The sequence below is a fragment of the Sander vitreus genome, chromosome 20 (assembly GCF_031162955.1).
Source record: "Sander vitreus isolate 19-12246 chromosome 20, sanVit1, whole genome shotgun sequence".
Taxonomy (NCBI): domain Eukaryota; kingdom Metazoa; phylum Chordata; class Actinopteri; order Perciformes; family Percidae; genus Sander; species Sander vitreus.
The window spans coordinates 28,632,045-28,650,947 of NC_135874.1; the positions used below are offsets into that span (position 1 = coordinate 28,632,045).

General features: G+C 45.0%; 1 protein-coding gene across 1 annotated transcript in view; it reads left to right on the plus strand.

Annotated features, from left to right (window-relative positions):
* The first annotated feature begins 7,233 nt into the window (after window positions 1–7,233).
* Window positions 7,234–18,903, plus strand: part of mdga2a (MAM domain containing glycosylphosphatidylinositol anchor 2a) — an 81,491-nt gene continuing 69,821 nt past the window's right edge. The window contains exon 1 of the mRNA XM_078278135.1: window positions 7,234–7,422. Within this exon, the coding sequence (XP_078134261.1) occupies window positions 7,350–7,422 (73 nt within the window). The 5' untranslated portion in view covers window positions 7,234–7,349. The remainder of the gene's footprint in view (window positions 7,423–18,903) is intronic.

Below are 18,903 nucleotides of genomic sequence, written 5' to 3' on the forward strand. Positions count from 1 at the left end.
CACACGAGACTCGAGCTCCATTCAGACTAATGTAAACAATAGGGGTTTTTTTTAGGATGGAGGTTTTTTTTTACAACCCCTCCCTCCTCCCTCCCTCCCTCCATCCTTCCTCCCTCCACCCGCTCTCCCTCCTCCTTCCATCCTCCCTCCTTCCTCCATCCTCTCTCCCTCCCACCATCCTCTCTCCCTCCTCCTTCCACCCTCCCTCCTTCCTCCATCCTCCTCCCTCCCACCATCCTCTCTCCCTCCTCCTTCCATCCTCCCTCCATCCTCTCTCCCTCCTCCCTCCATCCTCCCTCCATCCTCTTTCCCTCCTCCTTCCCTCCATCCTCCTCCCTCCCTCCCACCATCCTCCATCCGCTCTCCCTCCTCCCTCCATCCTCCCTCCTCTCTCCCTCCTCCCTCCCTCCTCCTCCCTCCCTCCAGCCTCTCTCCCTCCTCCCTCCCTCCCTCCATCCTCCTCCCTCCTTCTATCCTCCATCCTCCCTCCATCCTCCTCCCTCCTCCCTCCTTCCTCTTCCCTCCTCTCTCCTCCCTCCTTCTTCACTCCCTCCCTTTATCCTCCCTCCTCTATCCTCCCTCCCTCCTCCCTCCTCTATCCTCCCTTCCTCCTCCCTCCTCTATCCTCCCTCCCTCCTCTCCCTCCCTCCTTCTATCCTCCATCCTCCCTCCATCCTCCTCCCTCCTTCCTCTTCCCTCCTCTCTCCTCCCTCCTCCCTCCTCTTCCCTCCCTCCCTCCTCTCTCCTCCCTCCTTTCTCCTCTCCCTCCCTCCCTCCTCCCTCCTCTATCCTCCCTCCTCCCTCCTTTCTCCTCTACCCTCCCTCCCTCCTCTATCCTCCCCCCTCCCTCCTCTACCCTCCCTCCTCCCTCCTCCCTCCTCTATCCTCCCTCCCTCCTCTATCCTCCTTCCCTCCCTCCTCCTTCCTCCCTCCTCCTCCCTCCCTCCTCCCTCCCTCCTCTAAATATTCTGATATAAAGTCTGTATGAAAGGAGCTTGAGTCAAAGTATGTGGTTGACGTGTGTACTAAATGTTTTGGGTGTTTTCCTCCACGTGTACTCTAAGTGTTATATATATATGAAGTATTATCTGTACAGAGCATTCTGGGAAAACTAAATAAAAACAAAGGAATCATCTTAAAGTCTCAAGTCTTTTGTCTTAGAAAACAAGTCAACAGTCTGGATCTGACTCCACGCTTTCTCTCTGTTCCTGCATTTCTATGGAAAGTTTAAGACGTTTTGGTTGCTTTTTGATGTTTTCGCCGCTTCCCTCCCTCCATCCCTCCATCTTCCCTCCCTCCTCCCTCCATCTTCCCTCCCTCCATCCCTCCCTCCATATTCCCTCCCTCCATCCCTACCTCCATCTTCCCTCCCTCCCTCCCTCCATCCCTCCCTCCATCTTCCCTCCCTCCCTCCCTCCCTCCCTCCCTCCATCCTCCCTTCCCTCCCTCCCTCCATCCTCCCTCCCTCCCTCCATCCTCTCTCCATCTTCCCTCCCTCCCTACTCTCTCCATCCTCCCTCCCTCCCTCCTCCGTCCTCCATCCTCCCTCCCTCCACCCTCCCATCCTCCCTCTTTTTAAACGTGGATGTGATTAGACGGCGACCTGATGGAGAACAACATGGATCTGTCTCCTCCACCTGCTGCTGTTTATGTTTTATGCCTTTGGGGAAAACGAGCGTCTCTGAATACTAATAATTTACTCCAGAGAAGCTCCGACTCTAATAATAATAATAAGAATATCTGTTCAGATGCACCAATCAGGGTCAGGGGGGGTGTCTTACTGTTCAGATGCACCAATCAGGGCCAGGGGGGTGTCTTACTGTTCAGATGCACCAATCAGGGCCAGGGGGGTGTCTAACTGTTCAGATGCACCAATCAGGGCCAGGGGGGGTGTCTAACTGTTCAGATGCACCAATCAGGGCCAGGGGGAAGTGTCTAACTGTTCAGATGCACCAATCAGGGCCAGGGGGAAGTGTCTAACTGTTCAGATGCACCAATCAGGGCCAGGGGGGGTGTCTAACTGCGTGTCAAGGGGCTTAGGAGACCGTTTGGGGCTTTTGCAGAAAGGGGGGGGAGGGTCTGAGAAGTTGTTGATGTTCAAATTTTTTGGCTAAGTCCTGGATCTTCACAATCCTCCCTACAGCACCTTTAAGAGGGCACTGCCCCCCCCCCCCCCCCCACACACACACACACACACATGTTCTTGCAGCTCGTTACCTGGACTTTGTCCCGTAATTAAAAAACAGAAAGTATGTGTGTAGCTACAGTTCAAATACAGAACATTTTGTTAAGCCTGTTATATAACAATACTCTCATACAAAGCTGCTTACTTCCAAAAACAAGAAAGGTCAGAAAAAAGTAACAACGTGGACTTCTTTAATCCCCCAAAACCTCGACCTCCGTGGCCGACATTTCTGTTGAAATATAAAGTCAACAGCTAATAATCGTGGAGGTCGCGTACGGTTGTGGATGAAATCATTCCCATTTTCTTTTGCAGATTTCTTTCAGCTTTTTGATTGACGCTCTGGTCGCTCAAAACGCCCAAAACGTCGTCAGATTTTCTGCTCCTTGCAGCTGAGAAAAGCAGCTTCCATTGAAGATGAATGACTACCTGTATCTCTAGAAGTCGGCGGCGGCGTGTACGTACAGTTAGTGTTGGGTTTTAGCACAAAGACTGGAGAATAAAAAACATCCAAAGAGAGTAAAGATCTAGCTGCTCTCTGCATTATAGACGGAGATGTTGACTTTAGTCTGCTGAAACAAGATATCCTTAGACTTAGACTTCTCTTTATTGATCCTTTTGGGATGACTCCCGCAAGGAAATCAGATTTCCAGCAGCAGATTTTAGCAGCTTACAGAACACTCTTTAAATAAAGAGGTATAAAAAAATACAGTATAGAAAATACAGTATAAGAATAACAATAACAATAAACTTTTAGCTAAATATAGGAAGTAAACAAACAGTAAACAAACAGTAAAAAAACTAAAACTATAGATAAATAAAGATAAATATATAGGACTGTGTATGGCATTGTGTTATTATATATATATATATAATAAATGACATTTAGCATAAATTAGCAGTTAAGAGCAGTTAGAGTGTCCAGGTATGTATATGAGTAGATTAATTAATTGCACACTGAATGAGTGAATGAGTGAGTGAATCCTCTCTCGCTGCTCGCTGCTGCTTGACGCTGCTCGCCAACGCTCGCCGCTCGACGCTGCTCGCCGCTCGCCCCCGCTCGCCGCCGCTCGCCGTTGCAAAATGGCTCCATAGGATCTACGCGTTGTGAGGAGAAGCTAAAAGTGACAAAAACGTCTAAAAAAAAGGTGCCAAAAAGGCGACAAAAGCATGTAAAAAAGGCGACTAAAACATCTAAAAAAAGTATCGAAAACGTCAGAAACGTATCTTTTGTTATTTGACGTGCAGTGAAAAGGAAAAAGAAGACAGAAACATCCTTTTGATTTTACAACAGAAGACCTTAAAAAGAGAAAGTTCTTCATTCATTAAATATCCACCTTTCATCAGTCCGTGTGTAGTCTCTGTTCCCGCCTCTGCCAGGATGCCCGGGAAAAAAAAGAACAACACACACGTGCGCAGTGATGGCTCGCGCTGTCATTTTCCACCCCGCGTGCCGCCTACAGGCTTCTCTGACTTGTCTCGTGAGGGATGTTATTTTTTTTACAGTCACGGCCAGAAATCAGCGGCTCGTGATGTTGCGCGCGGTAGACTCCGTTTAACGGTCAAACCAGCTGCAGTTAGTCACCCAGGGACCGGAAACCGGCTCTTCAAAATAAAAGCTTCTACCATCTTGGAAAAAGTGGTGATATAAATAATGGATTATGTAATAACAAAAGCTCCCAAAAAAAAAACTGGTACAAGGAGTTTCTATTTCGTGAAGAAAATAATAATTTTCTTCACGAAATACAGCAGAAAATAAATATGTTTTTTGAGTAAAGTATTATATTTGTATATAATCAGATTTCTCACATTATAACCATAATGCCATGAGTAATATTTCAATCTCTACACATTTTACTCATTTTCAAAAAGTTTCTATATCAGAAATTTGGGGTTTCTTTCAACCAAATTGTCAAAAACAATTAAGTAGATGGTTCCCTACAACGCTCGTCACAAGTAAAATAAATGATTAGTTCACTACTTTCATTTAATCTGGGTGTTTTCTTTTTAATTTTAGAGCATTTGAATTTTTTCTTTTTTAAAGAACGACAAAAAAATCGGAAAAAGTGACAAAAATGTAAAAAAAAAAGAAAAGAAAAAAAGAAGCTTTATAAATGTCAGGAAAAGTGACAAAAATGTAGAAAAAAATTCTAATTCTAATAATTTTAAAATATATTTAAAATTACCAAAATGTTAAAAAAAAAAATATATATATATATATATATATATATTTAAATTTGGATCCAGAAAAACAAAAAGTTGACACGAGGGTTAAACAAAACAACAAAAACAACATTTTTTAAACATTTCTTTGTGTTTTTTTGTTCGGTCCATCATGCAGAAATGTTTGGGGAGGAGCCTAACCAGCAGCAATGATGATGTCATCACTGACATCATAAGACTGAACCAAGTCATGGGGGGGGGGGGGGTTTCTGTGTACTAGTTGTTTGGTTAATGCATAGAGATCAACAGTCCCGCCCACAGCGGGTTCTGGAAGTAAGAATACAATGCAGTTTCTCCATTGACATTTGCAGAATAAGCCATAAAATGGTAACCGTAGCGATGGTAGACTTACAACCAGCTACGACATGACTCAGCGATTGTATAAGCTCATATAGACACCACAAATCATGGGGCACTACCCTTGTTTTGAGATAAATGTCTTTTATTTGCGATGTCTTGGATAAGTACTCCATTACCCACAATCCCACAGTGACGCCTCTGATTGGTGGAGCTCATGCTGGTGAGGAGGGGGGGTGTCAGTACCCGATCTGTGCCGCCTGCACGATCCGTCACGAGGATTTACGACACTGCACGATTTACGATCTGTTCCACGCTTCTGCCGTTAGCCTCCGCCGCGAAGCTAACGTTAGTTTAGCTAACAGCTAATTGGGCTAACCGCTAACTGACAGCTTGATTCAGTCTAAAATAACGTGAACTCAAACTAAACGCTGGGTGAAGCCGTCTACAGCTGACGTAGCAGCCGTTATATATGTTAAAGGTTATCTTCAGGTTTATTTTGAGGGTCTTTTAAAGTCATTACGTGCTGTCTCAGCTAGCGCTTAGCCGAATTAGCTGTTAGCTAAGCTAACGTAGCTTCCTTTGTTCAGTGGTGCGCGGTGGTTTATGGGAGGAGTAGTTCCTTCGCTCTGAGATGACGATAGGTACACAGTCTTGTACCTTTGACTGGGGATTTTCTGTTTGTTTGTTTACTCTAAATGACGCGTTGTATGCGTATGAGTCACGTAGCGTCTGGTTAGCCTAAGACACGGTCTAAAACTCTTTATATACAGATATTTACAGACGTCAACGGGAGAAATGACGGGACATTTACTTCAGGAACCCAAGGTCTCTCAGAGGAGGTGCGGGACTGGTGAGCTCTATTGGAGGAGTAATTTGAGGCGGGAGGTGACGGCTTGTTAGCATCCAAATGGCACCATAGGAGCTACGCGTTGTGAGGAGAAGCTTATGCCGCGTTCTATTTACCTCGCAACTCAGTTTTAACGAGGTCAAAGTCATAAACACGCCGCCTGACCTCGGATTTACGAGCTCGGAACTCGTACAACCTCGCAGTAGCCCGAGTTCAAAATCCAACATGGCTGCCCCTTGTATCAACAGTTGTGAAAGCTGCAGTAACATCACGTTATAAACACTTCTGTCTTATTTGTGTCACTAAATCAGTCGTTCACACAGGCATGTTCAACTTCTATCTGTGGACGTGTTGTTACGCTGTTTGCATGCACAAAAAACGGCGTAATGCGTCGTTATCAACTGGTATTGCTAACAATAGCTAACCGGGTATGACGTCATTCCCAGCTCAGGCTTCAGAGTTTTATATTTGGGACACATCCAATAAACGAGAGAAAACATAACTCAAAGCTGTTGCACACCGTTCAGAGGAAACATGTTTAACATGTTCAACACGGTGCACACCGTTTGGGAATGAACGTGACCCTGGATTTATGCAAATGAGGAGCCGGCGACTCGATGTCCCGCTTCTCCGAAGTCCCCCGCAACAGCAGCATGCCACCACCTGGAAATGGATTAAGGAAAACTACATTTACAAATGACAAAATAAAAAAAGGGAAAATCAATTAAACTCAATGTGTAAACAAGTAAAGTGACTATTAATATTATTATATGTGTGAGTTATAGGCTTTAGTTATAGGATTTATATTGTAGATAGTGTAGACAGAGAAAGAGAGAGAGAGAGAATTACACGCAGCAACTGTTTTTATGACTCGTGACACAATATATTTTAGACATGGGCTATTTTACTCCACACATTACAAGTTTTGAAGAAATAGCCTATTGCGACGTCTAGTCATAGGGCTTTTACTTTGGAAATATCCTCCCGGAAGCCGTATCCTTGTTCACTCTGTTCGTCTTTACCGCTCGGTTCGCTCGGTGACGTTTCACACCGGTAAAATCCATCGCAGTCCACCGGACTGACCGCTTCTGCCTCTTCGCGTCGCCGGAGCTCAGAGCGGCATCGCGGCGTCACGGAGACCGACTCTCTGCGTCTCCTGCCCGGCCTGACGGGCCGCGTCGAGCCGCTGACAGGGAGCGGGAACCGCTTCTCCTCCAGGATGATGGATGTAACTCCGGTACCGATTAACGTTAACGGACAAGGAGCCCGGTGGACTCGGCGGAGGGGCAGCGGGGACTTGTGAACATCCTACCTATCGGAAGATAGTGTCGCACCGACGTTTTTTTCTCCTGAATTATAATCTTTTTTTCCTACAATGTCACCATCAAGGAGACGCGGCTGAGGCACCTGCTCTGCTTCAACTGTGTCCAACGGGTTTTTTAAAAGCTAACGTTCGGATCTTCAACTGTGTCCAACGGTTTTTTAAAAAGCTAACGTTCGGATCTTCTTTAACTGTGTCCAACGGTTTTTTAAAAAGCTAATGTTCGATGTGAGCAGAACCGTTCCTTCCTTTCACATCTGACCGGGGTTTTAGGGGGGGTGGTGGCGGGGGACACAGTTGGATTTGTGGATGAGAACCGGCCACCGGGCCGGATTCCGTACGGAGGGACGCCGGCCGGAGCGGAGGAGGCGGAGGGAGGAGCAGCAGCAGCGGCAGCAGCGGCTGCGGGGAACCGATCTGACAACCTCATCCCCGGCGGGAGAGAAGCAGAGAGGCGGCCAGAGGAGGATGTGAAGATGGGTTTAATGTTCGGTCTCCTGTGGCTGTTTACCGGCTTCCTGCAGGGCGTGCACGGCCAGGGCGTGTACGGTAAGAACGTCATTAACATATATTTAATATGTTGTACATTTCCAAATATTTGTGTCCGGAAAAAAACGATGTGAACAAGGTTTTAACGAAGCAAGGGTTAACCCGGAATACCACCCACACCATCTTGACCTTGTGAGGGATTTAGCGCGTGTGTGTGCTGTGTGTGTCTGTGTATGCCGTGTGTATATATATATATGTGTGCGTGAGTGTCTGTGTGTGCATGTGTATGCTGTGTGTGTGTCTGTGTGTATGCTGTGTGTGTATGTGTTTGTGTCTGTGTGTGTGTGTGTGTGTGTGTGTGTATATATATATATATATATATATGTGTGTGTGTGTGTGTGTTCATTCAGTCAGTCATGTTGCATCCATGCCTTGCCTGAAGGCACAACAGGTAGATTGCTGCTACACATGAACACACACCTGTGACGGTGAGGGAGATCCCTTTTAATATTCCAGTTGTAGTTCTGCATTCACTGACTGATATTCAGCAGTAACAGTCATCATTAGATGTCCTGACACCATCATGTTTCACAGTGTTTCTGTGTGTAGCAGTCCTGCAGGTCTAAAGGGACTCTGGGGGACTCGGTAAAGACTCGGTAGAGACTCGGTAGAGACGTATCTCCACTGTCAGTCACTGTCAGACAGCCCTTTACCACGGGGAACTGAAGCAGTTATCTCTTCTCTCTTTAAAGTCCCAGAGGCCTGTACTACCAATCAAGATCAACATGTTATCTCTGATACGGTGGCCCAGACGTTTCCACACTAACACAAAAGCCACAACACGCTTTTGTGTTGTGGCTTTGTGCGTTTGTGTTGTGGCTTTTGTGTCTGTGTTGTGGCTTTTGTGTTTGTGTTGTGGTGTTTGTGTTGTAGCTTTGTGCGTTTGTGTTGTGGCTTTTGTGTGTTTGTGTTGTGGCTTTTGTGTTTGTGTTGTAGCTTTGTGCGTTTGTGTTGTGGTGTTTGTGTTGTAGCTTTGTGTGTTTGTGTTGTAGCTTTGTGCGTTTGTGTTGTGGCTTTTGTGTGTTTGTGTTGTAGCTTTGTGCGTTTGTGTTGTGGCTTTTGTGTGTTTGTGTTGTGGCTTTGTGTGTTTGTGTTGTGGCTTTTGTGTTGTAGCTTTGTGTGTTTGTGTTGTAGCTTTGTGTGTTTGTGTTGTAGCTTTGTGCGTTTGTGTTGTGGCGTTTGTGTTTGTGTTGTGGCTTTGTGTGTTTGTGTTGTAGCTTTGTGCGTTTGTGTTGTAGCTTTGTGCGTTTGTGTTGTAGCTTTGTGTGTTTGTGTTGTAGCGTTGTGTGCGTTTGTGTTGTAGCTTTGTGTGTTTGTGTTGTAGCTTTGTGCGTTTGTGTTGTAGCTTTGTGTGTTTGTGTTGTAGCTTTGTGTGTTTGTGTTGTAGCTTTGTGTGTTTGTGTTGTAGCTTTGTGTTTGTGTTGTAGCTTTGTGTGTTTGTGTTGTAGCTTTGTGCGTTTGTGTTGTAGCTTTGTGTGTTTGTGTTGTGGCTTTTGTGTTTGTGTTGTAGCGTTTGTGCGTTTGTGTTGTAGCTTTGTGTGTTTGTGTTGTAGCTTTGTGCGTTTGTGTTGTAGCTTTGTGTGTTTGTGTTGTAGCTTTGTGTGTTTGTGTTGTGGCTTTGTGTTGTAGCTTTGTGTGTTTGTGTTGTAGCTTTTGTGTTTGTGTTGTAGCTTTGTGCGTTTGTGTTGTGGCGTTGTGTGTTTGTATTGTAGCTTTGTGCGTTTGTGTTGTAGCTTTGTGTGTTTGTGTTGTAGCGTTTGTGCGTTTGTGTTGTGGCGTTTGTGTTTGTGTTGTAGCTTTGTGTGTTTGTGTTGTAGCTTTGTGTGTTTGTGTTGTAGCTTGTGTGTTTGTGTTGTAGCTTTGTGTGTTTGTGTTGTGGCGTTTGTGTTTGTGTTGTAGCTTTGTGTGTTTGTGTTGTGGCTTTTGTGTTGTAGCTTTGTGTGTTTGTGTTGTAGCTTTGTGTGTTTGTGTTGTAGCTTTGTGTGTTTGTGTTGTAGCTTTTGTGTTTGTGTTGTAGCTTTGTGCGTTTGTGTTGTAGCGTTTGTGTGTTTGTGTTGTAGCGTTTGTGTGTTTGTGTTGTGGCTTTTGTGTTTGTGTTGTGGCTTTTGTGTGTTTGTGTTGTAGCGTTTGTGTGTTTGTGTTGTAGCGATTGTGCGTTTGTGTTGTAGCTTTGTGTGTTTGTGTTGTAGCTTTGTGTGTTTGTGTTGTAGCTTTGTGCGTTTGTGTTGTAGCTTTGTGTGTTTGTGTTGTAGCTTTGTGCGTTTGTGTTGTAGCTTTGTGCGTTTGTGTGTTTGTGTTGTAGCGTTTGTGTGTTTGTGTTGTAGCGTTTGTGCGTTTGTGTTGAGCCGTCTTGGCCACCGTACACCAGACTCCATTTTTCCTCCAGCTCTGAGTTTGTTGGTTTTGTTAGCCAGTTTGTCTGGTGATGAATGAAGTGTAGCGTCTGTTTTAACCGGCCGCCAGCAGAACTGTTTTCTGTTTTTACGCCCGAGAGATTTGGGCAGTTTTGTGTGTGTTTTGGCTTGGAAAAGTCAGTAATCTTAACCTGGCAACACTGCTTGTAGTACTAATCCTACATTTCCCATGAACACTTTGTTGTGACGTGTTGTACAAGCAAGGGGCGTAACTGTGGGTTCAACATTAGGGGGTGAGATCTCCACTTTTGGGCAAAATTATGAGCATCAAACACTTTATTTTCTGCATTCTTGTGAATTTTTCTGCACCAATTTATTGTGCAAATGTCTTTATTTATGTAAAGGAAATTATATGTGTATATATATTTTTTTGTTGGCGGGTGGGGGGGGGGTTGCACTGGCCAGTTTTGATTATTGGGGGGGTTGTAAGGCACACGTTGGCTAGCGTGTGGTATCGATTACGAGCTACGCTGAAACAGAGAAGACGAACGGAACGGTTCACGGAAGTGTGTGTGACTCGTGTGTGTGACTCGTGTGTGTGTCTGTGTGACTGTGTTATGTCTGTGTGTGTGTGTGTCTGTGTCTGTGTGTGTGTCTGTGTGCGTCTGTCTATTTGTGTGTCTGTGTGTGTATGTGTGTCTGTCTCTGTGTGTGTGTGTGTGTGTGTGTGTGTGTGTCTGTCTCGTGTGTGTGTGTGTGACTCTTGTATGTGACTGTGTGTGACTCGTGACTGTGTGTGTGACTCGTGTGTGTGTCTGTGTGACTGTTATGTCTGTGTTTGTGTCTGTGTGTGACTCTTGTGTGTGTTTGTGTGACTGTGTTATGTCTGTGTGTGTGTGTGTGTCTGTGTGTGCGTGTGTGTGTCTGTCTATTTGTGTGTGTGTCTGTGTGTGTGTGTGTCTGTCTATTTGTGTGTGTGTGTGTGTGTGTGTGTGTGTGTGTGTGTGTGTGTGTGTGTGTGTGTGTGTGTGTCTGTGTGTGCGTGTGTGTGTCTGTCTATTTGTGTGTGTGTCTGTGTGTGTGTGTGTCTGTGTGTGCGTGTGTGTGTCTGTCTATTTGTGTGTGTGTCTGTGTGTGTGTGTGTGTGTGTGTGTGTAACAACTATGTGTCTAGTGGATGTGTGATTGGCTTGTAACTTAAGAATGTAGCAGCCATGATGTCAGGAGATGACGGGTGATTAATGTCGACATCAGAAAGATGGGCTTCTTTATAACTACCTAGTTTGGATGATGTCATACATCGCGCTTCACAATTACCACAGAGAGGATCTTTTTTTTTAAATCAGACTGAACGTTGACATTTACCCTTCTGTAATTATCCATTCCTTTAATATGAGTCTAAATAATTCATAATTTCTGCTTTTTTAACTCAAGAATTAGGTATGATTTCCAAATAATGAGGTTTATTGACCATGATTTCCAACAAATGAGTGTAAAACTAGTAATAAGTTGGTGTTAGTGGTGTTTATATAGTATATGGTAGTGAAAAGGTAGTGAAAAGACGCGTTAAACGTAAAAAAGGAGACAAAAACATTGAAAAAAAGAGACAAAAGTGTCGCTAAAAGAGACGAAAACGTCAGAAAAAATGTTGATTTTCAGGACAAGTACGTGGTCGAATGGAAGACCACTCAAGGGTTACATTTGGTGGATTTGTGAGGACTCTGGTTAACTGCTCCTCAGATCTCTGCAGGGTAAATCCAGACAGCTAGCTAGACTGAGCTTATAATCGTGCAACAGAATCTGAGCTTTCTGTTGCACGATTATTTTTCAGTGGCTCCATCCGGAGCTTAGCCCCGCCCACGACGACTGTGATTGGTTTAAAGAAATGCCAATAAACCAGAGCAGGTTGTTCTCCTATCCCAAAATGCTATGTAGAGTAGCCAGACCTTCCTCCGCTCTGCAGCGTGTGGATGGTCTGGTAAAGCGAGACTACGCAGTTCCTAACCCTTCAAAACACCGAAGTCACGCAATAACACAAACTAAGAGACTGTCCTCCCCCGAAAAATGCTCCATAAGTGGTTTGTTCCAGCATCATTCTGCCCTAAATCTAGGTTTCTAGTGGCTTCTAGATCCTGATTCTGCCTCGCTGTCATGATAATAATATACAGTGTTTCCTGTGTGACGTCGGCTCACATACTCAGATTATCTGTAATCTTATATGTCACAGATTAGAGGGAGTGGAGGCGCATTACATCACACACACTGTTACTTACATTCACACAGTTTAGGGCACTGACGTCTCTAAGCTCAGGGAAACTCTGGTTTTTACTTATAATTCCTCTTCCTGATGGAGAGGGGAGGCAACAGAGGAAGGAAGGGAGGGAAGAGGGAAGGGAGGAGTGTTGGTAGGGAGGGAAGGAGGGAGGGAGGGATTAGGATGCAACATCTGTGCGTTTGTTTTACATTTGAGGCTTTAGGGAGACGATGATGGAGACAAACTTCCTGTGTTTGTGACCACAGACTGTAAAAATAATAGACCAAACTTCCACCTCTGAAAAGTGAAGCAGGGGGAGACTCCTTTAAAGCTGTATTACCTCTAACATCCAGCAGGGTGAGACTCCTTAAAGCTGCATTCTCTCTACTGTCCAGCAGGGGGAGACTCCTTAAAGCTGTATTACCTCTAACATCCAGCAGGGGGAGACTCCTTAAAGCTGTATTCTCTCTACCGTCCAGCAGGGGGAGACTCCTTTAAAGCTGTATTCTCTCTACCGTCCAGCAGGGGTGAGACTCCCTAAAGCTGTATTACCTCTACCGTCCAGCAGGGGGAGACTCCTTAAAGCTGCATTCTCTCTACCGTCCAGCAGGGGGAGACTCCTTAAAGCTGTATTCTCTCTACCGTCCAGCAGGGGGAGACTCCTTAAAGCTGTATTCTCTCTACCATCCAGCAGGGGGAGACTCCTTAACGCTGCATTCTCTCTACCGTCCAGCAGGGAAAACGCTCCTGTGGGTCGTATCAAAGAATGTCTAATAAGGGAAGAAGGTCCACTCTCTCGTTACTTCCGGCTTCTGAACTGGTTGCAGTTCCACCAGAGATCCATATAGGGGGCGCTCACAGGCCAGTGCAGAATGAATGGGACTCTATGGAGCTGTACCCCTCAAAATCCACTTTTCTCAGGATATCATTTTTTGTCTAGTAAACTGAATGTTGCATTTGAAAGGGGAGGCTAAGAAAATACACACTGCTGGGTGTTAGATTATCTTAAAGTGGCTTTTTTGTTCTAAAAAGCCTTTTAAAATGTCAATGACGTCATACACATCGTACGGCCAGATATACTGCTTTATGGCAAGCTCTGAGTCGCTTCCTTTGTTCTCTCGAGGCATCGACAACACAGCTGACAGGTTAGACTCTCTCTGTTAATACAACACAGCTGACAGGTTAGACTCTCCCTGTTAATACAACACAGCTGACAGGTTAGACTCTCCCTGTTAATACAACACAGCTGACAGGTTAGACTCTCTCTGTTAATACAACACAGCTGACAGGTTAGACTCTCCCTGTTAATACTACACAGCTGACAGGTTAGACTCTCCCTGTTAATACAACACAGCTGACAGGTTAGACTCTCCCTGTTAATACAACACGGCTGACAGGTTAGACTCTCCCTGTTAATACAACACAGCTGACAGGTTAGACTCTCCCTGTTAATACAACACAGCTGACAGGTTAGACTATCCCTGTTAATACAACACAGCTGACAGGTTAGACTCTCCCTGTTAATACAACACAGCTGACAGGTTAGACTCTCCCTGTTAATACAACACAGCTGACAGGTTAGACTCTCTGTTAATACAACACAGCTGACAGGTTAGACTCTCTCTGTTAATACAACACAGCTGACAGGTTAGTCTCTCCCTGTTAATACAACACAGCTGACAGGTTAGTCTCTCCCTGTTAATACAACACAGCTGACAGGTTAGTCTCTCCCTGTTAATACAACACAGCTGACAGGTTAGTCTCTCCCTGTTAATACAACACAGCTGACAGGTTAGTCTCTCCCTGTTAATACATGTGCTAGAAAGAGGTTTGCTAATGTTTTAAAGACCACGCCGGGATCTCCTCTTGACGGATCGTTTTTATCGTGTTTATTTCTAAAGAAACACACCAATGTATAAAAGGCTCCATTACCTTGTACCTCACGTTATGTGTCCACAACGGTTGTGATTGGTGTAGAGCCCGCCTCAACGGTTGTGATTGGTGTAGAGCCCGCCTCAACGGTTGTGATTGGTGTAAAGCCCGCCTCAATGGCTGTGATTGGTGTAAATGGTGTAAAGCCCGACTCAACAGCTGTGATTGGTGTAAAGCCCGCCTCAACGGTTGTGATTGGTGTAAAGCCCGCCTCAACGGTTGTGATTGGTGTAAAGCCCGCCTCAACGGTTGTGATTGGTGTAAAGCCCGCCTCAGCGGTTGTGATTGGTGTAAAGCCCGCCTCAATGGCTGTGATTGGTGTAAATGGTGTAAAGCCCGCCTCAACGGTTGTGATTGGTGTAAAGCCCGCCTCAACGGTTGTGATTGGTGTAAAGCCCGCCTCAACGGTTGTGATTGGTGTAAAGCCCGCCTCAACGGTTGTGATTGGTGTAAAGCCCGCCTCAGCGGTTGTGATTGGTGCCTCGATTTTGGGGACATTGGAAATGGGTTTGAATGAGCTCTTGGCCAGACTGACTTACAGAGCAAATCTCAAATTTGCCAGACGTTCGTCAGGGTTTACCCAGGCTCCGTCTCTGCTAGATTGGGAATGATTGAGATTTCTCTTGGCACAGCTACCAGAAGACTTCCAACTTTCAGACAGGTTGCTCACGTCACATCTACGTCTTCAAGCTCAGTTGGAGGCTGCTCAGTAACGCTCAGCCATCACCGGGAAAGAGCTTCTAATGTCCTTCACTGGTCTCCGTCCAGAGACACGGGGTCTGCTGGTCCACTTCTTTAACTGTTTATGTTCGTATTAGAGGGGAGAACAAACCAACCGATACAGTCGTACGTTTTGGAGGATGTGTTGGTAATGTTACATATGTATGTATGTATGTATGTATGTATGTATGTATGTATATATATATATATATATATATATATATATATATATATATATATATATATATATATATATATATATATATATATATATCTATATATATATATATATATATATATGCGTGTTGACTGACTGTGTGTCTTTGTGTCTCTGTGTGTGTGTGTGTGTGTGTGTGTTTGTTTCTGTGTGTCTCTGTGTGTGTGTGTGTATGTAACTGAGTGTGTGTGTGTGTGTGTGTCTCTGTGACTGACTGTGTGTGTGTGTGTGTGAGTGTGTGTGTGTGTGTGAGACTGTGTGTGTGTGTGTGTCTCTGTGACTGACTGTGTGTGTGTGACTGAGTGTGTGTGTGTGTGACTGAGTGTGTGTGTGTGTCTCTGTGACTGACTGTGTGTGTGTGACTGAGTGTGTGTGTGTGTATCTCTGTGTGTGGGTGTGTGTGTGTGTCTCTGTGACTGACTGTGTGTGTGTGTGTTTGTGTGTGTTTGTGTGTGTGATCCAGCTGTGTTGTTGTTGTTGTCTCTGGCCGTCAGATGTGTTGTCTGATCGGCCTTTCTGACACTGATGTGATCTCTCAGCCATACGGCTCATTTTCTGCCTCATGAACTCTCCTCAGTCAGCGCGATATGCACTCTGCAGCTCATTTGGGACGAAAAAAGGTCAGCACAGTCGCTCTCCGTTTGGCTGCTGCTCTGTGAACAACAGCGAGCTATTGGCCGTCACAGCACCGCCCGCAGGCCGCTCTGTGCACCGAGGCTGAAGCATGACGCAGCTAACATCCTGCTGAGTCATCTCAACACTCTGATATACTGTACCAGTGTTTCCCCTCGGTGTGTGGAAGACTTGGGTGCACGTATTTGGCGGGGAATTTAGGCATCTTTCCTCAAGAAAATGTGATTCCCCCGTACATTACATCTCTTTGTAGTGGATTTGTGTCTCTTTGTGGTAGTTTTGCGTCTGTTTTTCACATTATTTTGGACCGTTATTATCTGTGTCTGAAACTTTTGAAAAGCTAGAACAGATAATAAATAAATAAATAAATAACACTCAAAAAGCTCAAAGACAAAACTTAAAGCAGAAAACGTCCAACTACAGTGTTCAGATCTGAGAGAAATCTTTTAGTTTCATTTATTTGGCTTTAGGTGCTGCCCAAAACAGCTCAGGCGCTTCACCTAAAGTGTGTGTGTGTGTGTGTGTGTGTGTGTGTGTGTGTGTGTGTGTTTCTGTCTGTGTGTGTGTGTGTGTCTCAATGTCTCTGTGTGTTTCTGTGTGTGTGTGTGTGTGTGTCTCTCAATGTCTCTGTGTGTGTGTGTCTCAATGTCTCTGTGTGTGTGTGTCTGTGTGTGTGTGTGTGTGTGTGTGTCTCAATGTCTCTGTGTGTGTGTTTCTGTCTGTGTGTGTGTGTGTGTGTGTGTGTGTCTCTCTGTGTCTGTGTGTGTGTGTGTGTGTGTGTGTGTGTTTCTGTCTGTGTGTGTGTGTCTCTCAATGTCTCTGTGTGTGTGTGTGTGTGTGTCTCTCAATGTTTCTGTGTGTGTCTCTCAATGTCTCTGTGTGTGTGTTTCTGTCTGTGTGTGTGTGTGTGTGTGTGTCTCTCAATGTCTCTGTGTGTGTGTGTGTGTGGGTCTCTGTGTGTGTGTGCGTGCGTGTGTCTCTGTTTCTGTGTGTGCGTGCGTGTGTGTGCGTGCGTGTGTGTGTGTGTGTCTGTGTGTGTGTGTTACAGCTCCAGTCCTCACTGCCACACACTGAATCACACTAAAGAAGTCCTACAGGCAGGTTTTTCCGGTTGATGCGGCTGTTTGTTGTTCCAGACGAAGACGGGAGAGGCTGATATAATCTTGAAGTTTGGGATAATAATCTGGATCCTCTGGCCGAGAGGGAGGGAGGATGGCGGGGGGAGTGATCCAGATTCCTCAGAGGCCACGAAGCTCAGCGGGAGTCTGGAGATGTTTGGTTCAGTTCAGCTGAGTTCATGTGGCAGGAAAAAGAAAAACAACTCTGAGTTATTATATCAAAGAGGATTCACCAACACACATCAGTGTAGCGGGCATTAAAAAACTGTTCTGTCTGTTCCAATTCATACATATAGCTACGGAAAGTAAGGCATTTGTATGTATTTAGGGCTTTCAAGCGGGGGAACAGTGTTCATGTCCTGAAGAAGTTAAGGAGAAAACACAAGACTTTCACCAGGAAACAGGTGTTCATGTCCTGAAGAAGTTAAGGAGAAAACACAAGACTTTCACCAGGAAACAGGTGTTCATGTCCTGAAGAAGTTAAGGAGAAAACACAAGACTTTCACCAGGAAACAGGTGTTCATGTCCTGAAGAAGTTAAGGAGAAAACACAAGACTTTCACCGAGGAAACAGGTGTTCATGTCCTGAAGAAGTTAAGGAGAAAACACAAGACTTTCACCAGGAAACAGGTGTTCATGTCCTGAAGAAGTTAAGGAGAAAACACAAGACTTTCACCAGGAAACAGGTGTTCATGTCCTGAAGAAGTTAAGGAGAAAACACAAGACTTTCACCAGGAAACAGGTGTTCATGTCCTGAAGAAGTTAAGGAGAAAACACAAGACTTTCACCAGGAAACAGGTGTTCATGTCCTGAAGAAGTTAAGGAGAAAACACAAGACTTTCACCAGGAAACAGGTGTTCATGTCCTGAAGAAGTTAAGGAGAAAACACAAGACTTTCACCAGGAAACAGGTGTTCATGTCCTGAAGAAGTTAAGGAGAAAACACAAGACTTTCACCAGGAAACAGGTGTTCATGTCCTGGAGAAGTTAAGGAGAAAACACAAGACTTTCACCAGGAAACAGGTGTTTATGTCCTGAAGAAGTTAAGGAGAAAACACAAGACTTTCACCCAGGTAACAGGTGTTCATGTCCTGAAGAAGTTAAGGAGAAAACACAAGACTTTCACCAGGAAACAGGTGTTCATGTCCTGAAGAAGTTAAGGAGAAAACACAAGACTTTCACCAGGAATCAGGTGTTCATGTCCTGAAGAAGTTAAGGAGAAAACACAAGACTTTCACCAGGAAACAGGTGTTCATGTCCTGAAGAAGTTAAGTGTGCGTGCGACTACCACTTTTCTGATGGAAAGTAGGAAGGAGAGAGGGAAACTGAAGACGAGTGCTGAGAAGTTCAGGAGGGTATAAGTGAGGAAGGATGGCAGCTGGCAAAGTTATCCTCATTCAGGTGAGAAATAGAAAAGCGGGAAGATCTTAGAGAAAGGTGCACAAATACCAACAGTATGTAGCCACAAGCAACTGGTGTGTGTGTGTGTGTGTGTGTGTTTGTCTGTGTGTGTGTGTGTGTGTGTTTGTGTGTGTGTGTGTGTGTGTGTGTTTGTGTGTGTGTGTTTGTCTGTGTGTGTGTGTGTGTGTGTTTGTCTGTGTGTGTTTGTCTGTGTGTGTTTGTGTGTGTGTGTTTGTTTGTTTTGTGTGTGTGTGTTTGTTTGTTTTGTGTGTGTGTGTTTGTTTGTTTTGTGTGTGTGTGTTACTGTGTCTGTGTGTGTGTGTTTGTTTGTGTGTGTGCGTTTGTTTGTGTGTGTGTGTGTTTGTCTGTGTGTGTGTTTGTTTGTTTTGTGTGTGCGTTTGTTTGTTTTGTGTGTGTGTGTTTGTTTGTTTTGTGTGTGTGTGTTTGTCTGTGTCTGTGTGTGTGTGTGTGTGTGTTTGTGTGTGTGTGTTTGTCTGTGTGTGTGTGTTTGTCTGTGTGTGTGTGTTTGTTTGTTTTGTGTGTGCGTTTGTTTGTTTTGTGTGTGTGTTTGTCTGTGTGTGTGTGTGTGTGTGTGTGTGTGTGTGTGTTACTGTGTGTGTGTGTGTGTGTGTGTGTTTCCCTACTTTGATGAAATGATTAACTCTGAATATTCGACCTGCTCTCTCTCTTTAGCTTCTCGGGGAAATTGGGATTAATTAGGATTGTTTTTTAATGACCTCCTTCTCTCCCAGCTGTTTCCTCCTCGCAGACAGGAAACACCGTCCACACACACTGCCCCCCCCCTCCTATGTGTTTATCAAGCCATTAGCGGTGGGTTTACTGTGTTAATAAGTG